This window comes from Opisthorchis viverrini (assembly GCF_000715545.1).
Source record: "Opisthorchis viverrini unplaced genomic scaffold opera_v5_25, whole genome shotgun sequence".
Taxonomy (NCBI): Eukaryota; Metazoa; Platyhelminthes; class Trematoda; order Opisthorchiida; family Opisthorchiidae; genus Opisthorchis; species Opisthorchis viverrini.
In genome coordinates this window covers 1644145-1666948 of record NW_008751681.1, presented here as the reverse complement: position 1 = coordinate 1666948, position 22804 = coordinate 1644145, and the positions used below count along the sequence as shown (strand labels likewise).

Genomic DNA, 22804 nt, shown 5'->3' with positions numbered 1-22804 from the left:
GTGATGTCCTTACGATTGGCGTGTCCTCATGTGTCCTCAGTTGGGATTGGACCTACACGAATCCCTTACATTCGGCCTTTGGAGGCGCTGTTACCCCTTATGCTTGCATTTTAACCAAACGGTGGTCATAGGAACAGACATACATATTCACACTTTGTTGTATTTCAGAGTAAACAATATTCAAAAGATGTGTAAAATCACTGTATTTCCTATTTTTGGTCATTTTTTAGTCAAAAGCTGAACGATACCGTTCATCGTACGATGCTTGACCACGTACTTTGATTTGTTTCTTCTCACCAAACGCCCCATGGATTACGTAGTTTGTTTCGAAGATTCCAGCACGGCTATAGCAAGATAAGGGAGGCGAGGTTTTTAATCGGACGCAAATCTTTCGAAAAAAAAGTCAGAAGGTGAGGTGTTTTACCATCTGAAATTAACATATGAACTCTACGTACACATGAGAAACCGTTGCAAATGAGGTTTCCTAAAACCTGAATATAGTGTGAACCGGTTAGTTCATCCCAAAATTTCTCTGCAGTTAACTTGCACGTGCTATTCAGAACAAAAAACCCATTGTACAGTGGTTATGACCTCCAAAGAATTGCATGGGTGTGTAAACTGGTTCACCGGCAAACCAGATTTGTAACCATGACAGTGGAAGTTGAACAGACACGCAAATTTTTGTGGGTCACGCTAGAACATTCCACCCTAAAATTTCAATACCGGTTGTTTTTTTGCTCCAGATACACTGTAGCGCAGGTCCGTCAAACGTTTGTTCCACGTAAACTCGCACAAACAAACTAGTTTCGTGACAGGAGAGTGACGAATTAGACCAAGATATTAACGTCTAACACTGATAAATCCATCCGTGTTTTAACTTAATTGTTTTCAGCTGAAAGAAGGTGTTATTCATTTCCCCTGCAAAATCTATTTGCACCATTCTGTCAGATTACTACGAAACGGATGGAAGCAACCTCCAGGGTGTTCTTTGTACTGACAGGTTCATTTTTGAAATGGACAAGCCAGACTGATGGATCTTAGTTTGTCCCATTAACGTTCGAATCTGGGAATTTTGAGTACCATGATGTTGAACTCATTTGCTAGAATGCTGGCTGTGGTTTTATCCAATTTACTATGTTCCGTCTGAAGTGACCATTCTAAAAGAGCGCAACTTCATGGGGACATTGACATACAATCGTACTCATAATCGTCAAGCACATAGCATCAGTGTTCGACGCTGGTGCTTCTAAGCCAGATGATCATAATTTATTTTAATGCCTTGGGATACAAGTGAATGGGAAAGGAGTTTAGTGCTAGTCTACTACAATCCTTTCGAGGTGTCTAGATTTCCAGACACTCATCTATACAATGTGGAAAGAAACTGACAAGAAGAACACCATTGACAAAGCTGTCATAAGTTATAACTTGTAGCATCTCCAGCTACACATAGGGAGGATCGCGCGGACCCCATCCTGCAACGCGAATCACAACGAAGTACAATAGGAATGAAGTGATGACTTCCTTCTTAGGTAAGTGGTATGCAAATGACATTAAACCAGGAAATCCCTAATTCTCCTGACTATGCTGCTTTCTCACTTGTACCCTTAAGTCCGAAAAGCCGATAAAAAGTTCTTTATCGTCCGAGATGATACTGATGTGTTACTGCCGTTCCCAGAAAAATTTATCACTAGCCCAGCAAATTCGTTGATCTCTATGAAATTTTGATTTGAGTTTTTGACGACCAGGCATGGGGATGCTTCATAATCTTTTCGACTGCTGATCTGAAGCACCAAACTCCGTTGGATACGCCGAACACCTGAGTTTCTCATAGCAAAATCACACATAGTTTTAGTGTCTTCGGTGGTCAGATTTTTTCCAATTTTTCCAGTTCTTATGTCGACTTAGTTATCCTCCAGAAAGACAACGTGCCTGTTTGTCGGACCATCGATCCGTGGACAAATAGTTTAGGTTATTTTCTCCATTGCCCAACCGTATTCATGGACAATCACGTCCAAATGGGCGATGGACAATGGAGAAAAGGGAAGAGGCTGAAAACACAGAGTCACTGTTGATTTACGGGCATCATCCAGTCGAGGCACCTGTTTCATCTGGGTACTGTTGAATCAAGCACAATTGCTCGCATGTTTCTTTACTTGCTGATTACAGCCTTCGATAGACTTGCTAACTTGCAACAACTTTTCATTCTACCGACAAACCTGAAGCATTTTTCCCCGATTCTCACCTGGAATTTCTGTTAGATGGACAGTTTGGGTCCGAGTCCCGAGGTCTCATTGCGCTCGTCAGAGTGACAGAATGATGCTTGTATTATCATATTATACCTATATCATAGTATTGTTACATTATCAAACAATTTTGAGTATTTTGCACCTAGCGAACAGAGACCATTTAATTTCCTAAAACAGCGGAATTTTTTCGGGTTTCATTTATGCTGATCCTTTTACTCACTGGGAGTGCAAAAGCAATTTTATCGATGCATGTGCCGTTGTAAAATCTACAAAAATGGTTGAAAGGCTTGTCAAAGAACCAAAGCAGCTATTCAGTCGTGATTACCGGACAGAATAATCGCGTATAAAAGTTCCACCCTCAAGAAGCCCAACTGCAAGAAATGGTGTTGAAGGGTATCCGAAGTATATATGGTCACTTTAGTATCCGTCATTCATCGATGAGTTTATACCCTGTATTACAACTATAGAGTTAAGAAGAATATGGAATACTATCAGTCTTTTGCGTAAACTTTTAGAAAAGTAAATTTTGCTGTCGGCATACTGACATACGAATGATTATTTCCAGTTGAATTACTAAAAATGATAAATTAGGCATGGGTATAACCAAGACGAATGAACGTACAAAAACGGCGTCCGTTGCATCCCATAAAATAAATCAATAGATTACAATAAACTCGATCTCGGTATGGTACGGACGTGAACAAATGAGTCCCAGCAACACTTTACTGTTGGTTCATTTTCACACTGAATGTTCAGTCTTGTGGTCGATTCTTTCTCTCAAAGTAAGTCTTAACTCAACGTTTGGAGTATCTTAGTGGTGGGCATGAAACTGTGCCCTCATGATGCCACGTGGATTGTTACACGTGTTTATTTAATCAGAGTTGAGTATTTACGAGTTTTTATGAACTCATCAGGCTTTATCCTACTCATTCTTCTATCCGTTTAACTATCTACTCTCACTTTGTACGTCCAACATGAAATTACCATTCACAACTTATTTTTATGCATGCAGACGAAGGTGACATTCGTCGTCCATCTGGACTAGTTTCAGCCAACAAGTTCACGACTAAGCCAAGGGCTAGTTCACCCCAAATACCTTGGAGTTTTCATTATACAAAAGCTAGGCTCTACATTATTCATACGCATTTGATATTGTGTCCTACCACTGAAGAGGACACCGACGGTAGTTATTTTTTCCTGGATGTAACTCATGCCCTAAAACGGGAAGGCCCAGCCGGTATACAAAATTCAACAGTTTTGTCGCTTTGAAGTATAACCGGGACGTAACCTGGCCGTAGAACCTGTACCAAAGACAGGTTGGATGGAGAACTGCACCCTGTTTCAAAAGACCATAATGGAGGATGGCTACCGGGAGAAATTCGTGCTGCGATGCGGAAGACGACCAAACAACTGTGTGATACAACGCAACCGCCAAGTAGAAAAGCCTACACACGACTAATTTCCCTATATAAGTTATAAAGCCTCTAAATTGCTTACTGGTTGGCTGACCAATACTCTCAACAGAACACTTAATTCTGTGCAATAAAGGACGCACTTCGGCAAATTTCGAATGCCCGACAATAGCTTGAAGCATAAGGTGTCCGTCCAAAAATCAACTTATTTTATCCCTGCTTTTGTTTGCCGGTGTTCTGCAAATTATATGGGGCGTACGATACGGTGTCTGTCCATAAGGACGGTTTAACCTGTATTGTGTTGCAAACGTTCTGATAAGCGGATCACGTGACTAGTGCGACTCTGCTTACCGGATCGATACTGGTCACTGGATTAAGCTGGTTGAATAGTTCAGCATGATCTATCGAGTGCCATCAAGTCATTTCACGGCCGTCCGACAGAATGTACTTGCAATTACTGAAGCCACCAACCGATCCTATGTCAGTGGCTCAAAATGTCTGTAATACTGAGCCTTGCTTGCCTCTACAGTGTGTAGAGCGACTTTATTAACTGAAGTCATTGGGAAGGGATATCGGTGTGTTTGTCTGACGGGACTATATCGGAAGTATGTAACTGCAACGCGTGCATCTCATACTAATTGCCGGAAACTTGGCTGAGTTTGTTAATCCAAACAGTCAATTGTACACTGACCCATCCACCGGATACTGCGTATCGAAGGGATGCAGAGTTTCTTATACTTATTCTGGTGTGACAGTTAATTGAAAACGAACCATCCACCGGATACTGCGTATCGAAGGGATGCAGAGTTTCTTATACTTATTCTGGTGTGTAAACTTTACTCAGTACCCACGTAAATAAGCAGTTTGCCTTGATTCCTTTAGGTATTGTCTTAAGTACCTGCAAATTACTATGAATTACCAAAATGACAGTTGAAACTTAAATGCCGTGCATTCCAGTACGCCACACGTCTTGACTCGGTTACTGAGATTAACACATCTTTACTTAATTGAAAAACCTGACGTTGCTGTTTCTCTTCATACTTACTTCGGTCTAAATCCAACGATGACCGATGCAACGTGCTCCGTTTTGTCGCACGTAATTGGACCAAGCAGACCAGATGTTGACGAAGGAAAGAAACACGCACCGCCGTAGTGTGTATCCGCTTTATGTGAAAGTTCTGTGCTGCGTGATCCGGGTACAGCCTCCCGCGAAATGCTCTCTACGGTAGCGCCGTTTTCAATATTGTAGCATTGTTCATCTATACCAGTGGTGCAAAAGTCACAAAGATGCACCAGATTTTCAATTTGGCAATGTATAATTGATGAAAATCGATTAGTTAGAATGTATAGTCCCTTATAATTCACAAACAGAATACAGTCCAACTGAAAACCCACGGGAAGAACCTGTAGAGACCGACCAGCATTGTACAATTTCATATGCGCGTCGATGATTCAGAGAAAAATACACCGTGAGCCTTGGGTCCGCTAAGAATTATGTGGCCCTGGAAAAGTTGAACCTGTGCTTACACACTCAAAGACGCATTACGATTCCGTTTTGCGTCAACTGAAGCTTTGCTCCGACGTCTTGTGTTATAAATGACATCGGCTGATCCTTGAGTTCGTGGGTTGGATCGAACTCTAGATCTTCGATTGCCATGTCCTCCTGACAGCATCGATTTTCGTGTCCCTTTTTGGTCTGATCGTACTTATGCAATAAAATAGTGGGGAAGCTAAATCATTTCAGACTACGGTGCTGGTACCGATTGCCCTGCCCACACTAAAGCGAACGGGGGAAAGCGTCTTTCATCGATGAACTGACACCAGCAAATACTGCTACTCGACATTGTCATCCTAAGGATAATAACAGCAATAATTGCAGGGTTAATGGATACCGCCAGTTTGTTCATAACCACATTGACCGTGTGAAATGGGCGGCTGTCGATTACACTCACATGTTATTTAAGGCTGAAGCCTCGAGTAATTAACGCATGACTTAGGTACCTGGATAACAGACAGGTAACTGATGCCAGTGCCGATTGCGATACTCTCATGTGTAGACCGGCTAAGGGCATGTGCAGCTTCTGCATGTTCATCCGCCACTCTTATCACGCCAGGCTTAAATCGGTGCCACGCTCGGCTCCGCGCAAACCACCTGCGGTTTCTTACTGAGTTAAGGCGTGCAATGTCCTGACTACTGCTGAGGCGGAAATTTGATGCGGATGCCAGTCATTCATACGTACTGTGGAGGTAATTTCACTCTGATGGTGGACTGGCGTTAAGGAGTCGAAAGCGAAATTCAGCCCAACAACCAATCTGCTGATTATTTTTCAAACTCCTCCGAAAAAATAGGATATCTTTAAAACCCTGTTGGTAGGTCCACAGCTAGCAGCCACCACAAGTAATTTACGGTAGTGTCTGGTCCGAACGTGCACAGTGAATGATAGCTGTATCGACCCCGAAAGTTGGACATAATCTCTTGTCTGATTGGATGATAGCGCGAATATCCTGTGCGTAGCTGTCACTCCTACGTAGTTCCACCGGTAGGACTAACCAATCCGTTTTCGCGGAAGACCGCGTACTCCGACCACGAAATCTGTTGCGTTCGAAGGGCAGGATAGTCAGCTGATGGTGAATGTGGACACGTTTACGATAACGGATAGGCGACAGCCACACTAAAGCAGTCAAAAATAACTCATTGCAGACTTGATACTGTCTTGCGTCTTCCAGCATACATGTGGTTTTTTTTCAACTAGATTCTCGCGTTCCTGAAGGATTGCACATGCAACAAAAATCACGGGATCATCCCCTGAAAGTGAAAGAAAATACTGCCCAAAGATGAATTCTATTCCCTGGACCATTGCTAAGTCTATAACACGGCTGAACCATTCAGTACTCGACCAGTTTGGGACAATGTTGAATTTGGTTTCATTCATTTGAACAAACCGAATAACATTGACTGTAGCCGCGACGATAAACACTCATCGCATCATCCCCATTGTTTCTCTGCAAGACCATAAAAGCCAAAAGCTAGCCCGTTCTCACCCAGGTAGGTAACTCTATTTTCAGCTTCCGAAAACAAAGCACAAGATGTTTCAGGGGCTCGAGATAGCTCAGTGGTTAAGGTACCAGTCTACGGACAGGGAGGTCCGTAGTTCGAACCCAACCTCAGCACCGCAACTGCTCCTGTTTTGTTCTCTTTTGTTTCCGAACAGTGTTGAGTGTCGGTTACACGACCAATGAGACCTAAATCACTGGTCACAGCTCAGCACAACGAAACAAATCCAAGTCAGCGGTTTCCGATGAGCGTGAAATCATAGTGCACCAGACACTAACTTTTTTCCCAAAGACACAGAGTTATCAACAGAGAAGTTCAGGGTAATGTTCTGGAATATTGGTAGCTCGGGTGTATTGGTTGGTAATTAATCAGGTGGCTGTTGATCTGTTCGCCGAGCTTGGTAATTGATTTGCAAACGTTTCGTCACCATTCGAGGAGACATCTTCAGTGCGCTGTTGGTTGGGTAGTTCCTCTCTTCGTGCCTGCGTTTATATAGTCTACAAAGAGCAGCCTTTGCGCTGTAACCTGGATTCTGATTAGCCCGTTCTTGATCTTGAGCGAAATTCACTGCTGACTGCACTGGGTTGGTGTGACGATGTAAAACTAAGTCGCATGCGGATGGTCTGTTGCTGAGGTGTTTGGGTCTAAGTGTAATGAACTTTCTGACCAATCTTTTTGGAATAAGGCGGAAAAACGTACAAATGTTGGATGTAGTGTATGTGTTTAGCATAGACTAATTGTGTTCTCAGTAATATTTTCGTGAGAGACATTCATCATTTGGTCTTTTCAATCTAGCTTCAGTCAGTTGTTTCGGAATTGGCCAACTACTGTTCTGACGAAGAAAGGTCAGCTGAATTTCTACTCAGCATGTGCACTAGCTCGTTTGAGGACGCATTCTTCGACGGCTAACTAATAATCGTGTCCAATCGCTCTATGCCGCTTGAATGAGTTTTATTAAAGAACAAGTTCAGTGAGTACACTCACTTCAGGTATGATCTCTACTGCCTTCGGGACGCATTCATATCATCTAATCAGGAGATGGAAGCCTAGAACACGTTGGATTTGCCCGTCACAGTTACCAAGGTGCACAAAGTTCAGCTAGTTGGGTTTAAGTACTGAGAGAAGACTCTACATTAAGAAAGCTTGCTTGTAAAATCTGCATGTTACAACCGACAATCGTAAGAATATCCCAAACAGTTTCGAAGGTGAGTGACATGATATCAAGCGCTAATTGAGCAAAATCCGTTTGAACTCAAGTATGGTATATAAAGGTATGATTTTGTGACTAGACTTTTTGAACGCCCTCGCTGTCCAGCTCTGTCATTCACAGTTTCTAAGGGCCACCGCGCCAAGTCAGTTAGAGAGAGGAAAGGGATATGGAAAATTTTGAAAATAACTAACCAGCATAGATGTACTGTGCTGATGCACTCTTCCCCATAAAGCATCCAGTGTTGTTTGTGTAAAGGACTACCAAACTTAGCGAATATACACTCATTTGCAAACTAATTTGGTTTTTCGAGAGATTCACCTGGAACCAGCTGAATCTCTCATTTGTGATGTTCTCAGGCAACTGAATGTGCTGCACCAGGCCGTCTTATGATTCAGTTACTACGATATTCGAGATATCGCGATACATGTATATCTATGTAATGTGCTACTCATAAGGTTGCTGAAAAGCCATCGACGGATTTTCAGCAACCTTATGAGTAGTACATTACAAAGGAAAAGCCATGACGGATTTTCAGCAACCTTATGAGTAGTACATTACAAAGACTGCCAAACTTGTTGCAATCTTGGACCAATATTTTCTCATCAGGACTAAAAACAAATTCACGCGAGTAAGAATACTGTCCCATTGAACGCCTTGGACAACAAATGACAATGAATTGTCGGGACAGAGACACAGTAAACTAAGCGACTTTAGAATCCGGTAATCAGTTGAACCCTTGTGCCGTTTGAGCTGAAAAGCACAATGAAAGGAGTTGATAAGATAGGCATCGTCACAAGCACGAGTCTATCTGATGTCTGCCGATTGTACTACAAATGTTCAGGAAGTTCAAACGGAAGCGAATGCAACGCAAGTCAATTCAAGTAGACTCTGAATGTGAACCTTTTGGGAATACAACTTTAATTTAGTCCAAACTCACTATAGGTCTCAAGTCTAACTTTTGATGCCTCTTATATAACTGGAGAATTCACAGTTGGACACGTGTAAAACCGATGAAATTTTTGAAACGTACCAGATTCTGAAGCGTTCTGGGGGGAAAGAAACCAGCAAGCATTCATTTGAGTTTGGTTGATGATACGTATCTCTCTGTTTCTAGTATCACCGACACACATTGTTCCAAAGTCCAGTAATTCATCCGGATACAGCTGTAGCTGTGGACGGAAAATTTTCGCCTCAAGAAGTACCTCATACCGAACGCAAAATTCGGAGTTTGGAGCGCCAGAATCCGTAGGGCTGGCAACAACCAGAATACTTCCATGCTTTACAAAACGGTCATCCTAAAAAGGAGGATAACGATCATAGGTCAAGGGCCTTTCTGTTTTCCTTCTAAGGTGTGGAAGTTCGACCCAAATTCAAAGAATTTCGACTAGGTTCTAACAGAGATGCGATTTATAATTAGTCAATCTTCGAGGTCATTTACCTTCTAAAATTTAGACGTAAACTAGGAATATAAAGTGCTACTAGAGCCAATTATCTAGTAGCCAGAAGAGCAGTCGAGTCGCACGGCTTTAGAAACGAGTAACTTCTGCTTTGCAATGATATTTTGCCATCTACTTAATTATCAAAAAGAACAGTCATCAGGTGATCAAGAACAGCACGGGTTATGAGTGTCTTACCTGATCCCCGTGCAGTGATCGTGAAGAAAGGGAAATAATAATTTTATCTTAAGGCGTCGCGAATCACCTCCGATTTTTTAGACAGTGTCAACAAGAGGGGAACAGTATGCGTTACCTGGGGAACCTGATTCCGAAAGGAAAGGCCAGAATTCATTACTTTCATCCAAAGCTTGGCTGTATGTTTTCCGGTGGTCGAAACTGTAGCAGCTAGAACCACTGTGCCTATGGCACAGGCTTTATAGCTGATAAATTGAACTGAATTGAATTGATACATCCAAGAATAGTTGATACACCTTACCTTCTGATGTCTGAAATGGTTGGCTGGCATTCGTTTCTGGGTTCTTCTGCCATGTCCTTTGGAGAGCAGGTGGTGCCTGATGAGGTTAACGCGGAGCCGCGTGTGGAGTTTGGTAAAGGCTGTTCACGCAGTATAAACTCAAGGAAACTAGCCCGAAGGATGGACATATATGTACAGTTCTAAAGTCATGGTTAGCCCCATCGAAATAATTTCCACACCTTTGTATATTATTCTAAAAGACTATTTTAGATAACAAAAGAACACTGGAAGTGAAAAATAAGCCTGATTGGATACCTGCTATTTCAAGCTGTCTGTTAATAAATCTACATAGCTATGGAATTTCCTTCATGTTAAGTTTTACAGAGCTGTTTGAGCAGCTCATGAACATATTGGACGAATGTATATTTAATGTGCGCATTATGCGGCCAGATTACTTTTCGACCAAGCGCTCCCAAATCTTTGTTTAAATCCATATCACGAGTACACTTATTAGACGTAGACAATGGTAACAAAATTCGGGGTACATAATAAGTTACTCTTTCCGGAAGCAACTGACGTACTGTGCGATAGCATAAGAGTATCGTCCGTACAAGTTTTGTGCTTGTCCGCATACGTATAAATCACTTGATGTAATAAAGTGGAACATTATGCATAGTAAATATCATGCTGGTTAAAAGTTTTGACAGTGAGTACTTCGGATAGACCAAAGTATCTAACCATAATTTTCGAGTTTCTGCCCATTTAGCAAGGAAGCATTGGTTCTTACCTCCCACTTCTGTTCACACTTTCCAATTAGCGGACAAATGTCCTCAGAAGACAACACGAAAACCACGTTTACCTAGTCAGAATGAAAAAAAAACATTACGACAGTATGATTATTATGTAGCAACCTTACAGATGGAGGATAATGCCAATGACTGGAATGGAGGCTCCGTAAAATTAAGCATATTCGATGCGACTTGCAACGGCTGATTCTTTCGGTATGACGTTACTTCCACTTTAATTAAACAGTATTTCCGCAACTGTGTCTGATCAGTTCAAGGCAACTTTGCCCATATGCAGTCAGTTCAACCTTGGATGAAAGCCGACAAAAACACTGTATAGCTGTCTAATTCTCACTGGGTACAGTCAACAACATGCATCTCGCGGATGATTTGAAAAGCTTGAAATCGGACTCCCTCTATGAGTGTCTACATTTCGTGTGCTCAACAGTGTGGTTTACTTTCACTTGAACAATCTGTAGTGTCCATGCTGGCGCTCAGCATTCGCGCAATGGAAACTGAATCTTCGAAAGCTATGACGTGTCCCTGACGGACCAAAGCAATCTCGCAAATGAGTTCAGAATACCAGTCCACAATTTTTAGCCCCATTTAGGTGTCCCGGGGTCTCAGCGATCCTGGGAAATTATTTCACCAGACCTTCCGCCAGAGTTATGATTGCTTCAGTGGACAATGTAATTTGGTGAGCTGCAAAAATATGAATGTATATTAAGATGGTTTTTGGTTTGAGCACATATGCAACAAAATGCAACATTTTGGCGCAAAAGGTTTTACTCCACTCGTAAAGGTTTTGCAGCTAAGAGCGTTGTGTGGCTAATGAGTCCCATCCATGCCTCGTTCTTTTACTGAAGCCTAAAATGAACAAATTTATACTGATACCTGGATTGGTAGAGAAATATTCGCGTAAATGTCACCACCGTTGGATCAGTAAACAATAAACAGTTTGTAATCCCCTGTCGAGTCATTGCTGCTCGAAATAGTAACAAGGGAAAATTTGTGCATTGCATACACTGCCGGCAAATGTGATCTTCCCGATTACTGCCTGATGGGCCTGAGCTACTCAGTACGCCTAACCCCTAAAAGCCTTACCATTAAAGTCTCGAGGGAGGAGGTGATCAAAGCAATGACTCACCCGCTTCGTGAGATGTGGCTGCAGAACAAACTTCAGGGCTCTCCTCAATTTCGACTTCAGTTCTGTTTTGGACAGCGTTTTCTTTTCGTCATTCAGAATGAATCCAAACATTTTGGTTTCAGATGTGCTAACGTGAAGTTGAACATGGACGGGTGCTTGGTTCAGGCTACGAATCCGAACTGGACGGGAGAAAATCACATTGTCCCGTGCATAGAAACTATCGTTTTTTGCTACTCCCGACATCTCTGGTGAAGGGTGGGGAGATACATTCTGCCTGACGAAATTTAAACGCCTCATCCCATTGACAAAGTTATTCAAATCTCGGGTCAGAATATCCCCAACGTTCACATGGAAAGTTACATACTGTGGCTGAATGTCATCGTTTGCCGACGCTTGGATGTCTTCGTCCTCCCAATCAAACACGAGTCTATAAGAACAAGAGAGAAGAATCTATAGGATCTGACATATGCTAATGTTTTTGCCTCTTCGTTTCCTACACAAACAACCTTTCAACAGATTTTAAGAGTTGATTGACGAGTTGGATTTTTCCTATTTCGTTGTTGGTATCAAATAGACAAAATAAGACAAAAATCGGCTTCTGAGAAAAGGATCCACATTTATCAGTACTGTGTGCTGCGGCGGGTGCTGGCCTATGAGAAAACCAATGAACCGTGGATCCCACACAAGTTAGTGTGCCAGCTATTTAACAATCTCGAACACAATTCGTGGACTATGTTTTGTGTTAGATAAGAACGCTACAAACTCACATTCTTTGAAGCGAATAAATCCTTCAAATATTCTCAAAGAATAGATGGAAAACTCCCACGGAATTGTAGGGCAACACGTCATGAACCTTCCCAAATTTTGCAAAATGTGAAGCCACGAAACTGCTGGGCTTCAGGTTTCATAAGTTATTCTATGACCATGATCAATAGTTTTCTTCGGGTGCTGTTCTTCATCAGGTTGCTCGAAGCTATCCACACTTTCGGCATTATTCAGGCCACAAACAGCCTGGTCGTGCTCAAGGTCAGTGATGGGTCCCGCCTCCCAGCAAGCATGCGAACGTGATCCTGAAAACCCGGCTTCACTGTGAACAAGGCCAATGCTATACCTTTGTGATGTACTACTCATAAGGTTGCTGAAAATCCGTCGACAGCACATTCAGTTGCCTGGGAACATCATAAACGAGAGGTTCAGCTGGGTTCCAGGTGAGTCTCTCGAAAAAATCAAATTAGTTTGCAAATGAGTGTATATTCGCTAAGGCCAATGCTAATTAACCGATATGTAGACTTAAAGATTGTGGGCTATTGGATTCCCCTGATTTAATACGTGCGTTCAATTTTGTTGGGATTGTTTCTGAATTTCATGCTCATCAAGAGGAGACCTGATGGTTTACTGATTTTTTCAGTGGCACTTTTAGAGTAGTTTGTCCTATCGAAAGGTGGTCCAAAACGCATTTTATTGTGATCGGTATTTATTAGGTGGCATGATCCAATAATTAGCGTGATCCGTCCACCTGCTGTCCGGGTTCGATGTGTATACTCTTAGCCTCAACATTCTATGAACCCCGATCTCCGTTGTAGACACGTCGTGTTTGATTTCACCGACTTATTGGTCAACTAAAGTAAACCAACGTGAAAGTTTAGCAGGAATGGGATGAAAAACAGCCATCATACGCACTTTTCCTGGAGTTTATCCCAGTGTTTACTTTAGGCGTTTCAAATGACAAAGCTTGTTGTCATTTGTGGTTTCAACAGAATCGATGAACACTAAGTACAGTTTGTAGTTTACAGCATCGCGGTCGAGAACATCAAATTTTATGAAGACGTTCACCAAAGATTCCACATGCTTTTTGCTATCTACTCAACATATTGACGCAGTCTGTCGGTTCAAAACGGCGGGGTCGTTTGGCCTGCAGATGCACAAGTAGAGGCGCCATTTTTAGTGGAGAAAACCGTCTTAACTATGTCTATTCACTTAAAAAGTATTTGCTACTCAGCATGAAAATACGAACCATAAAGTTCCTAAAAGTGGCTTCCAATAAAAGACTGATCTCGGATGGACATCCCATAAGGGACAGCACTGTGAAAACCAGAAGGATAGCAACAATTTACTGCGTTATTTGGCAAAATTTCAGTGTCCATACAACACTGACCCACCTCGGTCTTTCCAACATGGCGGTCATATCCAACCGTATGGGTGGAGCTAGGAAAGTTAGTGGACGCCTCACGTTTTTGTCTTTCCTGCAAGGTCTGCTCAAACGCAAGTACCCTAGCGCATAGGCTGACACGTTGATGTGAGGTTCATCGGCTATGAGGAGGTGGGACGCTTGTATCGGATCGAATGCTACGGTGACAAAACAGTGTTCATGCGCACCGACCGTCACCTGAGCAGGAGTGATCTTCAAGATGGATTTGGATTCCTGGGTGTGGCAAGACAACACTCGAGCACTTGATGACTGCCAGATCAGCTGTCCCTCACGAGGACGAATAACAATGCCAAGCAAATCGGAATTCTCGTCCATTGCATCTGTAGCTGCATTGATAGTGTGCAAGATAACAACACAAAAAAGAAGCTGACAAATAGTATTGAACTTTGATTTGCTCAGCTAGAAAACTACTGTGTGGAATAAATGACAGGCAAGACTAAGAGTCCCTTGGTTTTTTCAGATTGGCCAGTTGGCTGGTTCTTTAAGGTCTATTAGACGGGGCGGAAATGGTTTTCAAAAAACAGCAAAATGGACTTAGGGTTTAAAGAAGCATAGTAATACGAATATGAGTAGTTTTGCGAATGTTGGCCACACTAAAAGCTCAAATGGAGCAGCTACCTAATCCAAGCAAAAAATAAATAATTTTACGCCTAACACGTCGTCTACATTTCTTTAAACTACCCACTACTTGCAGTCATGTGACAAGCACCCTTCCGATCTGAACCAAAGTGGACCGTTTTGTTGTTTGTTGTTGTTGGTTGTTCTGGGAACTGGCAATGGAAAACCAGTCTGTTTTAACTAGGGTGTCAGACTTATGGTGATGTAAGACACAACCATTGACCCACCGCTACGCACCACTACACTCCGCAATAACGCAATGATGATGTCACCTCGATTGGTGATGAAACGTTTGCAATCAAACAGCCCAGCTCATCGAACAGGTTAACGACCAAATTCGATAACTTTCAACAGAGTTTGGTTCTGCCAGTTAAGTCAATCTATGCTGAAAAGTTAAGAGGCACTGTACAGTAGTTTTCAGCTTTGTTAGGATTCATCAGCGATGTGCATCTCAAGAAACTGAAAGAGTTCCAAACCGTCAACATTCCGGCCAGTGGTTGAACGCCACCGTTTGGCCACGAGCGGCTGATCTGCAATGCGGTTAGCTCTCACTAATACAAGATAGAGTGTCACCTACCCGGCAGCCAAGGAAACCATATCACGTGGTCATATATGGACCGGTTCCTTGAGTGCCGACTTCTCAGAAGGGAGTTTCACTCATCTTGTGGGATTATTGTTCCTCCGAGCTACTTACGTGATTTAAGCAATCACCAGGGCGTCGGAGATCGTCCGTTCATCTCAATTCCTTATGGATCAGCGTGTTTCCGGTCCCAATATTGGAAGAACGAACTTATTCAGGTATCTTCTTTTAAGTTACCATATATTATGTGCTCACCCAGACCAAAGCCGGTGCTTCAATTCATACAACATTACATTTTGAATGGATCAGATGCTTCCTCACAGATTAATGGCCTTGCTGGTCTGAATGGCGAGGCTGACTGCCTACCCACAGAAATAACGAACAGACTTAAGATTGTAGAAAAGACAGATAGATAGAAAGGTCTGTAGTGGAAATGGCCTAGTTGTATCTGGTCTGCTCTGATACGAATCATCCCCCATTAAATTCCACAAGACATTACCTATTTACTGAACAAAGCAACGGACACCTATATGTTGGGTCAACAGTAGAATGAAAGGACGAAATGGAATACTAATAGAATACTAAAGAAACTACACAAGAGTCAATTGTTTAGAGTGACTTTATTGATCATAGCTGGAATTAAAATGCTGTGTGACACCAGTACTGTGTGTGGTCGGCTACCGAGGACGGAATATTCACAAGTATGACAGCGAGACCAACTACTAATCCACAGGCTGGCAAACTCCGGAGTCAAGACTTATTTGATAAGCGTGAAAAACATAATGTGACGTGTTAGCTCAGCCTTGGTGGAAATAGCGTTGAAAGAACCATGAACTGAGGTGATACAGTCCATAAACTGACGTTTCCTATCCAGCGGAAAATTATGAAGATATGAGTAGAGGCCCAGCGGGGACAAATTGAAAATGACAATCTACAAAACGCCCCAATCAGTTTGCATAAGACTTGACGCTTTTAATAGTATCGCGGCAAATTCAATGTTACTTTTGGATCTAACCAAGCGCACAAAGTTGCTTGTGGCATTTATTATATAATATTTCAAAACAGTTCATTTTGTCTGGTCGAGTACAATAAGCAAAGATCCAGCAAGATACCTGAAAATCAGTTCAGTATTTCTTCCCATCAACCCATTTTTAGGTTGGTAGATCGACTTCAGTTGGGTGTAACACTGCACTTGGGTTCAAGTCATATGACACCATACAGTGTTGGTAGACGTGACTACTCAAATCTACCAGTACGAGTTGTCCTTATAAAAATGCCGACGCCTGACCAAAAATCGTGCGCAACAGAAGCGGATCCCGTTGAAAAGTGCGATAAGATTAGACTAGGTTAGGAAAACTGTTACCAGTGTACTTTTGGAGAAAGAAACAATGTATGCTTCCGGACGGAAAGCCTACAAATTCATACAAAAATGAAACCCCCATTTCTAGTGCACTAGGTTTTCTTCCTAGATGTTTGTGACCCATAATCTTTGGAAGTAATTCTTGAAACAAATCATGGCACCGAGGAAGTGGGCTGCTTTGAGTTGGAAGGTCTGCTAAGCTGGACGTGGATCGTATTAGATTGGTATTGAAACGAACTTTGTCATTATCGGTCTTCACTTCCCTATTACTTGGGTATTAAACTCTAGTCAGTCTGCCTACAATGTGCGGAAATTCAAATTTATCATCATATGAATAATGTTCTCTCCCAAGGTGAAAGGCAAAACTAGGTTTTTGGTGATGGTAAATCTTGTTCGAAGTTGACAGGAGCAATTCGCACAGGAGGGGTCACTACCAAAAGCACAGAAAAAGTCGTACGAGAGACCTTACTCGTAATATACTCTCAAATGCTTGCAAACCACATATTTACTTCTGACATTTCCTAATTTGTATTCCTTTCTGGTTAGTTTAATTGTTATGTTTAATTCGATAATTTAAAAAGCTACCATCTCGTCTTTCTTTCGCTGTTTCATGTTAAACAAATGCAGAAGTCCACAAGTCCTCACATTATACTCTGTAAGTATTGATTATGCAGTTGGCCAGTCCAAACAAACGTGACCGATTTTCGGTCGCAAAAGTCACTTAATCGATCAGTATTGACCACCCAATAACGCGACTCGCTGGCGGACATGCACTTGCTGAGCAAAACCATAATGGACTTGGTACATCAAAATCCTAGACAGATATACAACGTGCTTGAAACGGTGGTCAGATATCTGCTGTATCAGTCAACATGAGGCTTTTTTCTGTCTATAGTACATAAAGCGAGACTATACAGTATTAACATATTTGTTTGATTACTAAACGTCTGCAGCACACGAGTATCCCACAGATGAATCAAAACTCTCTTCCTGTTTAGGCTAGTAAACCTTGTTTCCAAGGCCTATGTCAACGGTGTAAAAACGGACCGTCTCATTAAACACTCGCCTAAGCTAGTCAAACATAACTTGCCTTTTACGACTTTGAAAAGGCCGGTCGAATGCAGTCGCATCAAAGATTTGATCGTATCAACGAGGGGCGACCTGCTCAGCATGAGAGACTGCTCAACGGAGAGCCGTACAACCAAGACCCATAAGGTTCTCAGCCAACTCAGTTTTTCAGGTTGCAAATCCGCTACTATCGCGAATCATCTGATCCAGGGATTATCGTTTACAATCCATTCCATTTGAATACATAAGAACAGTTTGTAATTGAAGAGAAAACTGGTAGCTGAGTTTGCAATAACGGCCATTGGTTTGCTAGCTAGTCAGGGCTGTTGGTTGCAAACGATTCAACCCCAGTCAAGGTGATATCATCAGTTTCAGCCTCGGCGCACTGCCACTCACTACGCACTGGTGATGTTAACTCGACGAGGGACGAAACATTTTCAACCAGCTTAATAAGCAAATTAACGGCCAAGATACTCTGTGAATAGAGCCTAGCAATAGCTGAAACGCTTTCCGGTTGAGTATGAGAACGGCGCGTGGCTCATATCTGTCGGAAATGGGATTCTTTTAGTGACAAGGCCAAATAATAAATCCAGTAAAAGATTTGTGGGTGTTATTTGGCCACCACATCGATTACTGATATTTTTACGCAATAAATTAAATGAGCGAGTTTGTTTGTTATAGAAATTGATGATTAACTGGGCAGAGGATAGGTGTAGTGATTTATTGCATTGTTAGTGCACTTTAAAAGTACAGACCGGTTGAATAGCTTTTTTCAACTTTCTGATTTACGTCAGTCAAATAAAGTTTAACGGAGGAAGTTGAATCAGTATAGGTATACGGCATATTGAGCAGACAAAAAAAACTTTTCTGTCATTCTTAAGGTGATATAATTTCACCTTTTTGCACTTTGATATAGTCGCACACCGAATTGTGATTTGTGTGTGACACTTTTATGGGTAATCCAGTGAATTGGCTGGCTTTAAAGAGTCTTTTTTTGGAATGATTACCTTATCACCGTTTCTCATAACTATGACAAGACAGACGAACTCCTGAAAGAAGGACGCTTTGCGGTCATCTCCAGAACACTTTAGAGCTTAGAGCCAAAACCGTGTGCAGAAAATTCGACCACCTCTGCAACCTCTATCTGAGTGTTCCGGAACAAGCATTTACAAAGTATGGGTTGAAAACCACCAAACTATGGAACCGAGCTTAAAATCAGCCGGTCTAAAAACATTTTTATCTCACTTTGTTATCTGAAAAGTTCAACAACATGCTGTACCAATTAACCCATAGTAATAATAAATGCTAAGTCGATTTTATAGTGATAAAAACAGGCCGCCAGAAGCCGTTGAGAAATAAGCTGAATGTGCTACAAGCACTGAACTGTGAACCGAAATTGCATAAATTACTTTTTTCCAGAACTTTTTTAAACATAATAAGTCACAGAGTCGATTGTTTTCTGAACATAGCGACCAAACTCCACACAAGCCAGGACATAACCCTTTCATAGCGAAAGCTTACAGCAAACACATGATTAAACGGGTGTACTTCCGTTAGAGCAATGAAAGCCCGAGTGGATGACCTTGTCAACACAACGGTTGTTGTGTTGCCATAGCTTCTAGCATAAACATTTGTATAACGAGCAGTTGACGGGGACTTGGTAGATTAAGACCTGAAAGAATAATTTGTTTATTTGTGAGTTCGTCGTTGTGGATCAACAGTCATCTTCGTTACCATTGCTTATCACATATTGTTATCGATTCATTGTGACCTACCAAAACTTGAGGACTGGTTAAAACAAAGTGCTTGTCTCCATTGCTTAGTCGTTTACCCACCTGTATTCACATAGCCCTGGTTTCGAAACCCACCTACTTTTCTGGGGGTCCTTACGGAAACGCTTGTCGGAGGTGTTCGATCACAGGAGTTCTAACACCGGCGACGCCAAAGTATGTATACTACTGATGAGCTTTAATAAGAATCGAATGCCCATACGATTGTTGTCATTTCGAATGCGAAACTCCGAGCGTTTCTCGCAGCTTTGAGATATCCTCGCTTCTATCCTTCCACAGCGAAATTTTCTAGTGGGCGCTTCATCAAATGGTCCATAAAGTTAGTTGTTTGAATGCAAATAACTCATCACTCAAATGTGATCCCGTTCTCCACTTTCGAAATGAATAACTAGCATCTAAAGCAACAGTAAAATGCTTCCTTTACATGTCAAAATGGCCAGTGGTCGAATTTCGACGAAGCTGAGGATTTGAACGATTGGTAAGTTTTAAAAGAGCGGAACTCATTACATGGTTTCTCCACTGAACAGAATGACTGCACCAAAATAGGATAAGGGCAGTTCAAAGGAGAATGATGCGGCTAAAAATAACTGCCATTCTTTCGTGAAACGTGTGGTGTTCTGCCTTATTCAGAGTTCATCATTTACATATGATTAATCTATCTTTATGGTTTGATTCAGTGTATTAGTCCATGTACAACCGAGTCCCTTCAAACTGAGATAGAAGGAGGTTCAGTTCGGTTCTTTTCCCAATAAGGATTACAAACGCACTTCACATAGAAACCCAGACACCTGTCGTCTGGCACAATAACAAAGAATTTAGCCACCAGGAGCCCGACGTTTCGCGGACTCAACTGCGGCAATTTTCTACCCACTTAAAGTATATATTTTTCTACTTATTTTGCATATTTTTGCATATTTTGCTTCAAGGAACATCATTTGAATTGGTTCACACGGGCTTGAAATCTACGCTTATGAGATTCACACATCGCTAGAGATAAAGGTCTACCATTTGGATGGAAGCCTGATAACAGACTTGCAGGGAGTTGGATAAAACTATCTTACCGCTCGATGCATCTGGTCGCACAGGGTTCGCTTCGTGCCCTCCAGGTGAAGGTTCAAAACAGGGATTGGTGAAGCAAAGTAATTCGATCAAATCGTTCACATCGTCCTTCCCCTGATTTAGGTATATCTGCCAGTCAATTTGAATGGCTAGATAGAGAGGAAAGTAGAAAATAAAGCAAAATTATATTTCACACAGTTTGTACGGCCAACGCCAAAAGTGCTCATAAGAGTAGTATTGTCAAGTGAATAGGAGGAATATCAACGGGCGATTACAGTAAAGCTAGTCACGAAAGTTAGTCCTAGGAGTCCAGCATAGTACTGATCAGTTGTATCTGTTTACAAAGAGACGTTGATCTACAAGAATGTCACGGTCTTGTGCATATGGAATTTAGACGCTTCGTATTTATGTACACTAAACAGACGGCTTGATGGCAGATATAAAGGGGAAGATAATTTGTAGGAAAAAGTAAAACCATTTGTAGCCGTTTTTTAAATAGGTAACCATGTACAGAGTGTCTCATAATAGACGCAAACAGTAATACACATGTCAAAACTTTAACACTAAATTAAATATATATCATTTTTTATGCAAGCATACGTACATTATGAAGGTTTACTGTAAACGAACTGGCATTGCAAAAGATTTTGGAAAAAATCACCCCTTTCTTCTATAACAAGTTGGAGGCGGTATGAGATGTGAGACACAGCATGTTTAACTTTTTCAAGCGTCACTCGTGCACACTCCTCTTCAATTTTTGCTCTTAACTCCATCAAATTCCTTGGTTTATTTTCATGATATACGCAAGTCTTGATCATTCCCCAAAACCAATAATCCAGAGGTGTGAGATTGGGTGACCTTGCGGGCCAAGGGCTTGGAAATCCACGAGCAATGACACTCATCAGAAAATTGCTCTCGGAGGTAAGTTCTTACTTGGTTTGAGTAGTAGGGTGGCGCGTCATCTTGTTGAAAAACGGTCGATGACTTCTTGTTCTGCTTGAGTTGCGGGACAAATGCGTCTGCAGCATATGGAGGTAATTGTTGCCGAAAACCGTAGCATCAAAGAAAAGGGACGCAGGAGACACTTTGAGGAGAATCCCATCCACATACAGAGATGAGGGGAATGGAGATTATGGGTGAGGTACTCGTGAGGGGCTTCACGGGACCATATCACGCAATTGTGGTTGTTGATTATGCTATCCACAGAGAAAATTTGCTTCATCGCTCCATAAAACGTTGGAAACGATTTCTTCATTGTCCGGCAGCCAGTTAGCGAACGTGACACGTTGCTCCTTGTCTTCTTCCGTGATTTTTTGTAATCAAGTGAAATGATATGGGTAGAGATGAAGGTGGCGTCTCATAATACGATGCACGCTGGAGCGGGAAATGCCGGTCAACTGAGACACATGAGTTATTGACGAAAATGCTATGGTGCTCTGGGACTGAAGTTGCTCGATGGCATTCTGTACAATGGGCGCTCTTTCATCACTCATAGACTTTCTCCCTTTGCCAGGAAAACCCAATACAGATCCAGTGGACTCAAATTTCGCAATCAAGCGTGCAATGGTCTACATGATGAAAAGATCTTTGATGAGATCATGTGTGGTTTTGTAACCACGAAGTGCAGCGGCAGTGCTTTCACCAATGCGCGTACTGACATCCGTCGTAGACAGAAAAAATACCAACACCTGCACACAAAACCTTCTTTTATGTGGCTACTAATAATGAAAAATTTCGTCATCCTCCTTCTGGTTGACTACGTTTACTTGCCCAATCAAATTTTGCGTCTGAAAGACCCTGTATGTTACCATATGTAACCATATGTTTTAAAAGGGAAAGCTCCAGGGGAAGCTCAGTTGCAGTGCCTATGAAGTCCTTATTAGAAGCGTTTCCAACTCCAGTAAAAAAATCATGCAAATTTGTTGTTAGTTAGTTCTTGGAGTTAGGTGTGACTGGTTTCATAAAAGTGAAGCATGGCCTCAAAATATTATAAATGGAACTCCCCTGGAATATGAACTCATCAGAACAAGGATAGCTGCTTGTCTGCAAAGGATAACTTGTCAATTATGATTATATCAAACTGTGATTCCAAAGAAACTATTACACACGGAAAAAGATTCTCGTCCTAGACGAGTCGCGCGATTGAGTATACGCTAATGTAGATAAAGTTATTTTGGGTTTAATTTGGGTAAACTGGCCGATTTATTATTAGGTTAGCAACTTTACGATTAACAAATTTCTCTAGACAAAGTTTTGTTGAACTGATTGAAAACCTCTCAAAGTGAGTTTTTTCCTATCGAGAAAGAAGTTACGCGCTAAGATAAATCCAAATCGGTGATACAACAGACTGAACG

At 41.8% G+C, this 22804-nt stretch overlaps 1 protein-coding gene across 1 annotated transcript in view; it reads right to left on the bottom strand.

Moving 5' to 3' along the window:
• Positions 1-191: 191 nt before the first annotated feature.
• The window catches only part of T265_12937 (hypothetical protein), a gene marked incomplete at both ends in the record, with an annotated part of 55218 nt that continues 32605 nt past the window's right edge, over positions 192-22804 (bottom strand). Inside the window, 7 exons of the mRNA XM_009166371.1 lie at positions 192-344; positions 4704-4917; positions 8954-9218; positions 10622-10693; positions 11767-12193; positions 13926-14301; positions 20453-20599. Coding sequence (XP_009164635.1) covers positions 227-344; positions 4704-4917; positions 8954-9218; positions 10622-10693; positions 11767-12193; positions 13926-14301; positions 20453-20599 — 1619 coding nt within the window. The remainder of the gene's footprint in view (positions 345-4703; positions 4918-8953; positions 9219-10621; positions 10694-11766; positions 12194-13925; positions 14302-20452; positions 20600-22804) is intronic.